The following is a 12,580-nucleotide window of genomic DNA, read 5'->3' as shown; positions in this document are numbered from 1 at the left end:
GTAGAAGCCACACAAAAAAGACATGGCTAACAGCTAGAGATTTCTTGAAACACAGTTTTAAGCTGCACATTTCAGCTGGTGTCCGTCCATATGTCTATTGATTTTCAATGTGGAAATGATATATTGTACTGTAAATACGCAGCATTGATTCATTCTTTGGTGCCCTCTGCAAAACTTCTGTCATTTTTTAAAATTAATTATATATTTACATAATAAATGTAGAATCGTAAAATTGATTATTTTACTATAGGTGGCTGAAGGGTCCACCCAGTAGAATTAGGTTTGGCTCAGCAAGAACAAATAGGAGAGGGAGCACTGCCTACCAGCCACAACAATACAAATAATTAATACAGTGAACAATTTACACAATATTGTCTCTAATCAAGTGTTATGAGGCAGAAAGGAGTGAATATGTGCCTTTCACTTCACACAGACCCAACAGGACTTGTTTTTGTTGGGAAGAGCATGTGATTTTGTATTCATCTCAGGGATTCTGGGAAAAGCTGTGCAGGGGGGTGTTCTTATTTCTTGGCTGACTGTGTCTGAGAACTCTGTCTTTTTAGTGTCTGGCGAAGACTCTGGCATCCAAACTGCCTTTTTGACATCCAGAGGTATAGCAGTCAGGAAAGAGGAAACCCATCAGGCTACATCTGGCAGTGCCAACATTGACAGTCTGTCAATCTGCAAGATTCGTCTCGTAGTGTCCTCAGTTTTAGGTTCTGTTTCGGTTGTGGCAACCTTGGATGCCAGGAGTTCTTAGAAAACATTTAAAGGAATAGTTCACCCAAAAGTGAAAATTCTTTCATTATTTACTTACCCTTATGTTGTTGTTCCAAACCTGTATGAATTTATGTCTTGTGCTGATCACAAAAGAAACTATTTGACCAGAAGCTATTTGGTTACCAACATTCTTCAAAATATCTTCTTTGCAGAGCAAAGAAACTCATACACATTTAGAACAACTTGAGAGTGACTAAAAGATTACAGAATTAATTTTTTTAGGTGAACTATCACTTTAAGGCTAATGCACAATATAAAATTGTTGCTATTAGATGTTATGGTGTTTAACACACTGTTTAATACAATGCTATATACTCTACTGTTTGAATGTGGTTGGTAAGATTATTACAATTTAAAGCAACTGTTTTCTATTTTAATATAATATTCAGCAGGCATTACTCCAGTCTTCAGTGTCATATAACCCTTCAGAAATCATTCTAATATGCTGATTTGCTGCGCAAGAAACATTTCTCATGTTGAAAACAGTTGTGCTGCTTAATATTTTTGTGGAAACCATGACACATTTTTTTCAGGATTCTTTGATGAGTAGAAAGTTCAAAAGAACGGCATTTATTGAAAATATATCTATTTTTTTAACAATGTAAATGTTTTTTAGTTACTGTTACTTTTCTTTAAAAAAATAATAATAATAATCTTACTGACCACAAACTTTGGAGTGGTATGTATTTGCTTATACACAGTGTTTACACAGCAGTAAAAGAGAACATCTAGGAAATATATCAGTACATTTTAAAAGTGTGATTTCCAGGTGCTGAAAAGTCAGGTATTAATGACATTTTAAAAAGTTATATGAATTTCTATAGTCAATACAGTGTACATTTTTGTGCTTAGTTTTAAACCACGTGCTTGTAATGACTGGAAAATGGAAATGGAAAGGGAGTCATGGAAAAATCAAAATAGGTCAAAAGGTGCGGGAACCCTGTACAAAGGGAAGACACTGAGAAGCAGCAGTTTAAAACATTTAGTCAGTCAGAGCACAGCACATCCAGCCATTCAACATGTGTAGATACTGTAAACCAAGCATATACGTCACGCATACATTAATCCACCCTGGCATTTAAATTGTTTTGGTAATGTATATTGTTGTGTTGCTAAGGTCATGTTTTTACATTACCCTGCTTGCTGTAAGCCACAGTCATCTTGCCATGCAGATGCAGCAGTATTGATGCATGTGCATTTGTGTTTGCATGTGCTACTGCACTTTTCACAGACAGTGGAGGACAGATCCGCAAAAGCGCCACGCTTTTACTCACTCTAACCCCCATGAAGAGAATCCAGAGCTCACCAAACCTATACACGCTCACAGGTATCATTCCCGTCCCGGAAACATATCACACTCATAGAGCTTCATAGAGCATATTGCCATAAAACTACAATAATGCATTGAAACCTAATTCACTAGTTCAACCAACGAGTGGTTCATGTTAGTCATAAGCATTATATGTTAGCAATGGAGTATCTACTCTGCTGGTGTTAAATGTGACGGTGTGTTTACACAGAAACTGTGAGCAGGAATTCCTCTTCACTGCACTCAACGCCACTCATTCAACATCTGTGTTTTATCCTGCTGCATCTTATGTCCTACCACAACCTCCCTCCCTACTGTCTTTCTTTCTCTCTATTACCCTTGCTCGCCATCTCAAACTTGTGCCCGCAGCTCTTTAAGGACTGTTCGAGAGCTGGAGCTTTCCTTTCCTTTGCTTAAAGGGAAAAAGCAGCTCACAGTGACCAGATTGTTGCCATAGTTGTGCACTTCCATGGCAACAATTGTATACTTCAGGCTTTTTCCCCCGTCTCCTCTCGGCACAGTTTCCTCCGGGGGTGACCCTTTTTGTTTGAGCAGTCTCACTGACTATGACCTCACACACGCATATTCTCCATTGTTTAATTAGACAGCGAGGAACAAACACATCCCATTCAGGACAGAGTTAGACCGCTGTTCATTTAGCACTGTGCTTAATGAGCAAGGGTTTTTATGTTACATTATACACAAAAGAAATCAAATGAATAGTTTTGACTTTTATCAAGTGTTTATTTAAGACAAAAGTGTGTGTTTTAAAAGAGCCTTTCTGAAATGAGTTTGCAGAAGTGGTAATCGACTGCCAGATGTTAAGGGAAAACCTCCTTCATTTGTAAAACTTTCCCACTTCGCCTGTCCATATATTTTCCTCTCTTCCATTCATCTGCTGTAAAACTTAAAGCTGTGATTTGGAATAAATTACGGATGACATTTGCCACATAGTCCGCTAAAAACATGAATAAGTAATGAGTGAATATATTCTTTAAAATAAAGGTTCTAACAGTGGGTTTTCACATCGATGCCATAAAAGAAACATTTTGGGTTTCCCAAAGAACCTTTCAGTGAGCATTAACATTTTAATAATCTAAAAGACATTTTTTATACCTTAAAGGACACTTTTTGCAGAGGAAAGCCTCATTTTATTGATGCCAATAAATAACTTTTATGTTTAAGGGCCAGATTTACGTAACAGGGCAAATTAGCGTGAGCTCAATTCCAAAAAGACGCAGGTGGAAGTGGAAAGTTCTGCACGTTATCTACTGACGACACAAATTAAAGAACACAGATGCATCCGGATCATTTCCATAATGACCAACATAATCTATCAAGAGCAGTGTAAATTGACATCTGGTTTAAGACATGCTTTTTTTGGCACAAATACCAGTAAATTGACTAGCGCAAACCTCTGTCCATGCCTTTTCAGCACACATTTTTCACTGCGTGTCTTCAGTAAATCCTGACAGTAGTTTTTTAACGCCAAAAATGGATTTGCGCTGGCGCAAGCTGTTAGTAAATCTGGCCGTGTACCTCATTTCACTGTGAAAAGTATTATCTCTTGCTAGTGTTTAACAAAGTTCTCTTATCTCAATTTCACCTGTGCATAGACTCTGAATCACAATCCAACGATTCAGGTAAGCAGCCTTTATTTTATTTATTTAATATATTTTTTTTACAAACAATTACACATGCTTTGGAAAACAATGTAACTGTTACTGCTCAACTTTCTCATATTATTATTTCTTGCTGGTCAATAGTGGCATTCTGTGGTGAAATATTTAGTATATATGAATATTAAACACGTTTTCAAGTGTTTTGTTTGTCTCCTGTTAGATTTGTGGAGGCCCAGCAGCAGCACCAGTGATGGTCTGAGAAATGGTGACCTGTGCTCTTCCTCTTTGGCAGCTAAAGGCTACAGAAGTGTCAGGCCCAACTTTCAGGATAAAAAGTCTCCCACACCAGTACGTTCTGCTGTGTTTACTTCACTCATTTGTTTTTCTTATCCTTTCTGTCGCTGGAGGTTTTCCTTCCACAGGAAACCCCTGTGGAAGTCCATTCGACAGGTTTTATTAATGGCATTTTTAACTGGTCACACCCTTTTCTAGCTATCTATCTATCTATATTTCCTTTCCAGCTACAGAGAATTTCTGAATTATAATATTATTTAATCCAATCTCCTCTGTATGTTCAATATGTTTGTTTTCTCATTGTCACACAAGTTGTGCCCTGCTGATGGTAATACAGCAGGATTTTACTGCCTTATACATGTCCTCACTATAACAATCAACTGTTTATCTCAGAGAGATTATTCTCCAAGGCAACCACATCCACACCCTTATTCAATGAGAGAACCACCACAGAACAACAGTATCTGACCTGTGCTCTAATATCTACTGCCCACTCTCCTTAATCAGGCACAAGAGCATAGTGTCCATTCCCACAGACTGCTGTCCACAGAGGACCAAATCTCATGCTCTTCACAAGCAGGGCAGTCCTACTTGCACCCTTCATCTAGGGAGTTGGAGAGACACGTAGCTTCCCTCTCCATTCGCATTAACCCTATGCCACAGATATCGGGACGGCGCACACAGGCACTGTCTTTGAGACCCCCTACCCCTCCTAAAAGGATGGACCTACCGGATAGCCACTCACGCCCCTGCCCTCCACTGCCATCTGCAGCCCCTCCAGTGGTATATGTCACGGATATCATAATCACATATGCATTAGCTTAATAACTCCCTTCCCCTACACCATGCTTTTTTAGCAAACATAACTAATGCAGTTTCTCCATTTTGCTGAAGAACATTCAGGTTCCTGTCATTATTCAAATCATAAAAAAGTTTATTTTAAATTGAACATGATTTCACAATATTACTGTATTTTTTATCAAAATGTATTATTTATATGTTTGTTTGATATATATATATATATATACACGTTACTTTTAAAAGTAGTGTGTTACAATATTGTGTTACTCCCTAAAAAAGTAACTAATTGCGTTAGTTACTTTTTATGTGTTATGTGTTACGTTACGTTTTCATTACTTTTTCTCAGCCGGGCTGTGCTTGCTTGTTTTTTTATTTTTATTTCTATTTTTGGCAAACGTAAAGGCCCTTTCACACCAAAAGTGAAATGAAGAAAATGCAAATTCACGCCTCTACAGTAGATGGCGCAGCTCAGACAAAGCTGTGATTCATTCTAAATCGCAGATGAATAGGACGCAGGAGAAGAAAGTTTAACACTCTTACTTCAGCAATAAAAAATTAAACACAAATATGATGTTTATCTGAAGTCCTTTTGCTTATTAGTATGGTTTAATTGAATCATCAAAGGGCAGCAGCAAAGACACCGGTTAATAAAGTGAGTTTAGTATATTTGAAAAAGTCTATTTGTGTAATTTAACTTATTCAATTATTGCAGGGTTGCGTAATTTGCGATTTTATTCATTTTGAGGAATACTGAATCTATTTTTGTGCAAGATGAGTAAATGCTCACATTAAGTCTAGAACTACAATATCCATCATGTTTACACAGCGCACACAACGCATCTGCACTTACTCTAGATTTATCTTAACATAGGGACAAAAGAGGTGTCAGTCAATAACTTGCGCTACTTATTTAAAACTAACTCATTAAAAGTAATACATTATTTTGAACAGTTGGTAGTTACTTGAAAAAAAGTCATTTGATTATGCAATGTGTTACTTGTAATATATATATGAATAATGTGAATATGACATTTTCCATGGCATTTCAATGTTTTGTTATTTATTTTATATATACATATTTTCTGCAATGCAAATGTGACTTTAAAAGCTTAGCATTGGTTGTCACCTCATTGTGATCTTGATGAAGTTTTAAACTTCTTTTAGCCTTGTGCTTTAATGCAACATTGTAATAACATTTTGATCTGTAACCCCTCCATCCCCTCTAACGCACAGCCATTCGCTGCATCACATCACTTCATCTCTCACACGCGCTGTCAACTGCTGAGTCTCATCTGTGCCACTCTCCTCTCTGTCATTCAGCCTGAGGTACCAGTCCTTCTTAAACAAACCTATCCTGGAACAGCACTGACCTCACACTCACCCCCTAATCGGCTCAGATTCTCCCTCGATTTCATCAGCTCCAGAGCACCTGACCTTCACCCAGAGACCCCTTCTCCAGGCTCGGAGCCTCCACTGGGGCAGAGCCGCTGCTCTTCCCGCACTCAGAGCGAAGCATCCACCGCTGTGCTGGAGGAGTTGAGGGCGTGTGGACTTGGCTCTCGTACCCCTTCTCCAACCCTCAGCCAGATGAGTGCGGTCACAGACAACATGTGGCTACACTTCCCTGCAGCTAGCACCACTAATGTAACTATTCACCGGCAGTTCAAAACTCTGTCATGTCTGTCTTACTGTTTCTTTCTTTGTCAGATTTTACAAGTATTCCTACTTCCATTTTTACTTTTTTTTTGTAGCAAGGATGCAAGGAAGTGCATCAAAAGTGACAGTAAAGACATTTATGATGTTACAAAAGATTTCTATTTCAAATAAATGCGTTGAACTTTCTACTCATCAAAGAATCCGGAAAGAAATGTATCTCAGTTTTCATCAAAATTAAGAAGCATAACTTTTTTTCAGCATTGATAATAATAATAAAAGTTTATTGAGCCTGAAAGACTGGATGCTGAAATTTCAGCTTTTCCGTCACAGGAATAAATTGCATTTTGCCTATAAAACAGTGATTTGAAATTGTATTTTTACTGTATTTTTAATCAAAATGCAGCCTTGGTGAGCATTTTTTTTTGAGACTTTAGAAAAACATGAACAAATTTTACCAACCCAAAGCTTTTGAACAATATTTTTTGTAAATATTCAAGTATTTTCTGTTCTTTTCCCCTCTCTTATCCCTTTGAAAACTCCTTTAGCTCATTTCTACTTGCTCTGTACAAACTTGTTGTCGATTGTTTCTAATCTGGTCCCATTCCTCTGCGTTTTAGGGGCTAGTTTAATAAACACCAATATCACTTGTCCTGTGTTCACATTTAGTGGTTTCAGCATTTCTTCTCTGTGGGATTATAAAAATACTAACATCGCTTCTGCTCTAGATTCACATCAACTCAACATCACTGCATCAGTGGTCGCAAGGGTCGTCACTAACACCTTTTGCCATACAGATTGTCTTGATGTTGTATCAATGCTCAGTTTGTCTTTGTCACACTATGTCTTTGTCAAAGATTTTAGGTGTGGGAGAACATGGTTTAGTTGAGACTTCTTCTTTTACTTGTACTTGTACTTTTTGTATACTAACACTTAATACTAACCACTATAAATAATCCATTCTAAATTCTTAAAACCCATTGTGTCCCCCTACTTGATTATCTTCCCTGTTTGTGGGCACTGTATTTTGTTTGCTTATTTTAATAGTAAATCCACAAGTCTTTGGTGGTTTTGTTTTCCTTGTTCTGTTCTTTATCCTCTGTCAATTTGATTAAGGCTGACAGATGTACTCTGTGGCATAGTAGTTCGATCTCAGTGTAATTTATGATGCCTAAAGGTTCTTCAATTAACAGTGTCTCTGTGTTGTGTTATACAGGGCCAGATGACTGTGAACGGGGGTCTGACTGTCCCAGCAAGTCCTCGTAGTCACCTCCAAAGACCCTTCTCTCCCTCAACATACCCCCCTCCTCCTTCACTGAGTCCTAGTATTACAGCCATGCAGCACGCTAGAACCACTGGTGAGTACTAAAGCTAATCAAACACTTCCCCATGCTCTTGTGCTCTTTTCATTATTTATTTCATCATTTGTAAGAACAGAGAAAATGGTATATTGCATCTCAGTTTGCAGCTAGTTTGACCACAGCCACAGGTTATATAACCATATTAAATGTATACAATCTGATACATTTTCTCCCAAACAGTGATACATAAGTTATAGGTCAGTTTGTGGCCAACTGTGACCAGAGCAGCCTGATGAACAAATGACTCTCATTTTATATGTATCAATATACTCTATAGCCATACATGCATACAGTACTGTATATTGCAGTACATTGGGTTACACTTTATTTTGATGGTCCCCTTTAGACATTCTGTTGACCATAAGTAACGTTGCACCTGCTTGACAAATAATTCTCTTGAGAGAGTATTAGTAGACATCTTGGGGTAGAGGTAGGGTTAGTAGAATAAGTTGACATGTACTTGCAAAGTTACTTACAGTCAGTAGAATAACTTTTGGGGATCATCAAAACAAAGTGTTTAGCAGATATTAAGCCGAGTCTACTAATACTCTAATGAGAGTTAGTTAACATGTAGGTGCAACATTACATATAGTTAATGGAATGTCTAAAGTGGACCATCAAAATAAAGTATTACCGTATGTTGAAAAATACTAGTTTCCCAATTCCCATATGGAAATGTATATATTTTTGCTTTGTAATGGCTGATTCCTAAACTAACCTTTTTTTTTTTAAATGAAGTTCAATAAGACTCATTACTAGTTTTAATTAGTCTGAAACACTTGATCTTACAAAGAGAAAATGTATTTCTTATGTTAGCAAAATTAACATTATAACTGAAATATACTCTAATGAGGTGAATCAAAATTTAATCAAGAGTTTGTGAATCAGAAACAAATTGAACCAGGAAATCTTTGTCGATACCCAGCCCTAATAAGTAGCATAATTTGTGAACATGGCTTTGATAATTAATCAAAGACGTGGTGTTGCAGAACCGTAAAAATACATATATTCCGGAATGGCTGTTGTGGATGTTTAAGTTTAAGTAATTCCTACCATCCACCTGTCCTGGAAACACCTCTACTGCCAAGTGTATCTCATAAGCATATATGATAAATCACTGTTGATGTGCCAGGCTCTAATGAAGTACTAATGAGTAAGAAAGCGTGACCTGACTGTAGCGGTGTTTACTGGCCGTGTGACACTAAGCGTATCTGGACTGGTCCGCTCTGAGCGTGCTGCTGCGATCTCTCTAATCCCAAGTGGCAAATGCTGGGGATTAAGCTCAAATCTGAGCGACGGAGCGGTTGGGGTGAGGGAGGAGCTGAGACACTGGGATTAGAGCGTCTGTATGCGTGGGGCTGGCCTTTGTTTTGCAGAGCGCATTTTGCTGTTTTTTCCCCAAAAGGCTTCAGTCTGGATGCCTGTACATGTCGGACCGTGTGTAGAGCTGCTTTCTATTCTATGTTTAATATTCTATGCTGACATACTGGAATCGACATATTCATGGATTCTTTCCCCTGATTTGGAATTACAGTGTGCACTGCATCCCTGATCTGGCTGTATTTCACAGTTACGAACATGGGAATGTTGGTTAGTTCCATGGGAATTACTAAAAACTCACTCACCCCAACTTGACCCTGTCTTCCACCCATCAGCCTCTGAGTCTAGCACCCCGATCTACAGCAACGTGGATCCTCCTGCAAGAGCACCACAGACTGACAGGAAAGAAACAACAGGGAAAGCTCCGCAATATACTGGCATCGGTCCTGTGGATGACTCTGGGGTTCCCGTTGCCATACGGACGGTGAGTGAATGTTGTTCTGGGATGGCAATCTTTTGTTTCCATATTTGGTAACACTTTATTTTGACGGCCCACTTTAGACATTCTACTATCTATAAGTACCTTTGCAACTACACGTCATCTAATTCTCATTAGAGTAGTAGTAGACTGTCTGCTTAATATCTGCTAACACTTTATTGTTATGGTTCCTCAGACATTCTACTATAAGTAACTTTACAACTAATATAAAATAACATAAAATAAACTATTCTATTAACCTGAACCCTAACACCTAGCCCTGACCTAATAGTCTACTAATACTCTAATGAGAAATAAATTGTAACCCCATATCATGCTGTGCATCTTAGAATAGATATAATCCTTGTTGTATAGATTATTGTCATGCACACAAGGCATGGAAGCAAATTATTAAAGCTGTATATGGGTGTTTCTTCAATTTATGCATTAATGGGTATCTTGGCTCTGTGTACTTGATATTTTTGTAATTTCTCTATACAAATTTCCACCACAATGTCATTTATATCACATCTCAAATAATGTATTGTGTTTCACAGCATTAGGTGAAAATCTAATTTGATTTTTGGTAATGAAATAACCACCAACTTACACACAAATATACATTACAAATAAATATATTTTCATACTAAGCATACTACAAATCGGTTAACATATTTACTAACATATCCCTTGAGACTTACAATATTATAATTAAACTTTTTTGGGAGTACTTCTTTATTGAATGCACATTTATAAACATTAAGCCTAAAATGTGTTTTAATATCAGTCTTTAAATGCAAGATATTTAAAGTGTACCTAAAGTATACTTGCAATAGTTCCACTTTAGCACTATCAAATATACCGGTACTTACAGTAAGTTTATCTTTAGTTGGACCTCAGCACTATTTACGGATAACTAAAGTGCATTAAGTACAAAATTAGTTGTTCCAATTTAGCAGACTTTAAGTATATCAGTTTAGCATACCAACAGTACAATTGCATGGTATTTATATTAAGTACATACATATAGTATACTTAGCATAAAATAAATGCATTTAAAATACATTTTGGTATAATTTATTTAATCGGGGTAATTTTAACAGAAAATACAAAATGTTGTGTTAATATATGTTAATGTATTAATTCATAAATATTTTCTTAGTTATAATGGAAATTTGGGTCTGGTACAAGGGCACAACAATACAAATCTGTAATCTATGATAAGGCATTTGAAAAGTAACACATATATGATAAATGCATGGTAAAGTTTATAAGAAAGTTTATAAAGTTAAGAAAATAATATATATAAAAAAAACATGTTTGCCTAAAAGCGTAGCATTCATTTTGATAAAATTGTCTGACTCTGGGGAAATTCTAGGAAGTGCTTACCTGTAATTGTTAATTCCAGAATTAATCTTCAATCGGTCTCTGGTCACATGGGACTGGCTGTTTTGATTTGTGCGCTAAATTGCATTTTCCCACACTGAGTTTTATTTAGCCCCAGGGAAACAGAGGCAGCTGTGCTCAGCATCATTGATGGACCAGCAGACAGTGATGTGTCTCTCTCTGCTTAACATAGAGAGGCCAGTTGCATCAGCATTTTTATAGGAGGCTTTTATATCCAGAGTTTTGGATACAAGGTCATGGAGCACATTCGGGTTGCTATTTGTTTTCTAAACTATGTTTTTGGACCTTGGAATCTTAATCTGTAAGGACTGGGAATGCCTGTAATCTAAAAATGTTTGTTTTGTGTATTGTTTTAGACTGTTGACAGGCCAAAAGATTGGTACAAGACCATGTTCAAACAGATTCACGTGGTGCCTAAATCAGGTAAGACTGGATCTTCTGTATTTACCTTCATTTTTCTTTAAAACTTTATACCTTGCATGCCATATAAATGTAAAGAAAGAAGTCTTAAAATGCCCTAATTACAACAAGCCTATTATGTGGTTATTAGAAAGAATGTTCTAGTCATACACTGACATACTAACATATTTTATGACAAATTTTTAAAAGCTATTTAAGAGCATTTATGTAACATAGGAATTTAAATAATTTTGTGTTATCGTGTACATTTAAAATGTATTATTTTTCACTGTACATGACATAAACAGATACTATTTTGTTTTATGAATGCAAGGGATATACAGAACTCTCATCTAATTTCTATTGTGATTTTAAAGGGGTCATAAATTGAGAAATCAAATTTTCCTTGATTTTTGACGTGTAAGGGGTCATTGTTCTATAAAAACATCATGTTTCAGCACTTAAAACTTCCTCCTTAGTCTAATAACCGCTTTTATTAAAACCAAGCTCCAAAAACGACTTGTTTCGCATTTTGTCACATTATGACATAATAGTGCAACGAAAGACTGCCTCTGCAGAAGAAAATCAATGCCTATTTCTACATCATCGAGTCTTAGGCCCAGGCCACTGGTGAATAAGTGAGACGAGAATGAGAGAAGAGAGATACAGGGTCACTGGCTAAAAATAACATTAGCTTTCAAAGTATCCTAATGCTAGGAAAGTGGTTCTTTATTTTAAACTATGTGAATGTCCATGTGAAATGCCACAACATATAAGTAAATGTGTTCATTCTAATGCGTAATCTGTGATCAGTCACTTCTGATATGATTTGTGTACAGTCAGACGTGCTTTGTTTCAAAATAATTTATTGCTGTTATTTATTTATCAGTTAATCATTTATCAGTAAATCAAGCCATTGACTAAACGATCAAGTTAATATTGTTTCTCTTAGTAGCATGAAAATGATCTGTTTTTTAAATTGTGATAAAATTATATACAAAAAACGATCAAAGAACCCTCCCTTCATAATCACTGGAGCTGTCTATCACACAGCGCAAGTTTATCAGTGACCGGACTCTCGCCAAAACTCCCATTAAAATCAATGACGCTGTCTACACTCTTATGTACATCATGTTTGAGAGTTCCACATGTTATA

The 12,580-nt window shown here is 36.7% G+C and overlaps 1 protein-coding gene across 7 annotated transcripts in view; it reads left to right on the top strand.

Moving 5' to 3' along the window:
• sorbs2b (sorbin and SH3 domain containing 2b) overlaps window positions 1–12,580 on the top strand; it is a 45,296-nt gene that overhangs the window by 11,984 nt on the left and 20,732 nt on the right. For 5 of the 7 annotated variants that reach the window (XM_079630734.1, XM_079630735.1, XM_079630733.1 and 2 more), the window contains exons 3-9: window positions 2,012–2,107; window positions 3,706–3,732; window positions 3,932–4,059; window positions 6,040–6,450; window positions 7,676–7,817; window positions 9,476–9,624; window positions 11,382–11,448. In XM_079630734.1, the coding sequence (XP_079486860.1) occupies window positions 2,012–2,107; window positions 3,706–3,732; window positions 3,932–4,059; window positions 6,040–6,450; window positions 7,676–7,817; window positions 9,476–9,624; window positions 11,382–11,448 (1,020 nt within the window). The remainder of the gene's footprint in view (window positions 1–2,011; window positions 2,108–3,705; window positions 3,733–3,931; window positions 4,060–6,039; window positions 6,451–7,675; window positions 7,818–9,475; window positions 9,625–11,381; window positions 11,449–12,580) is intronic. The other 2 variants (XM_079630731.1, XM_079630736.1) reach the window with 2 other exon arrangements.

Source organism: Phoxinus phoxinus, assembly GCF_949152265.1.
Source record: "Phoxinus phoxinus genome assembly, chromosome: 12".
Classification (NCBI taxonomy): Eukaryota; Metazoa; Chordata; class Actinopteri; order Cypriniformes; family Leuciscidae; genus Phoxinus; species Phoxinus phoxinus.
The sequence above is the reverse complement of the archived record's forward strand: the minus strand, read 5'-3'. Positions and strand labels throughout refer to the sequence as shown.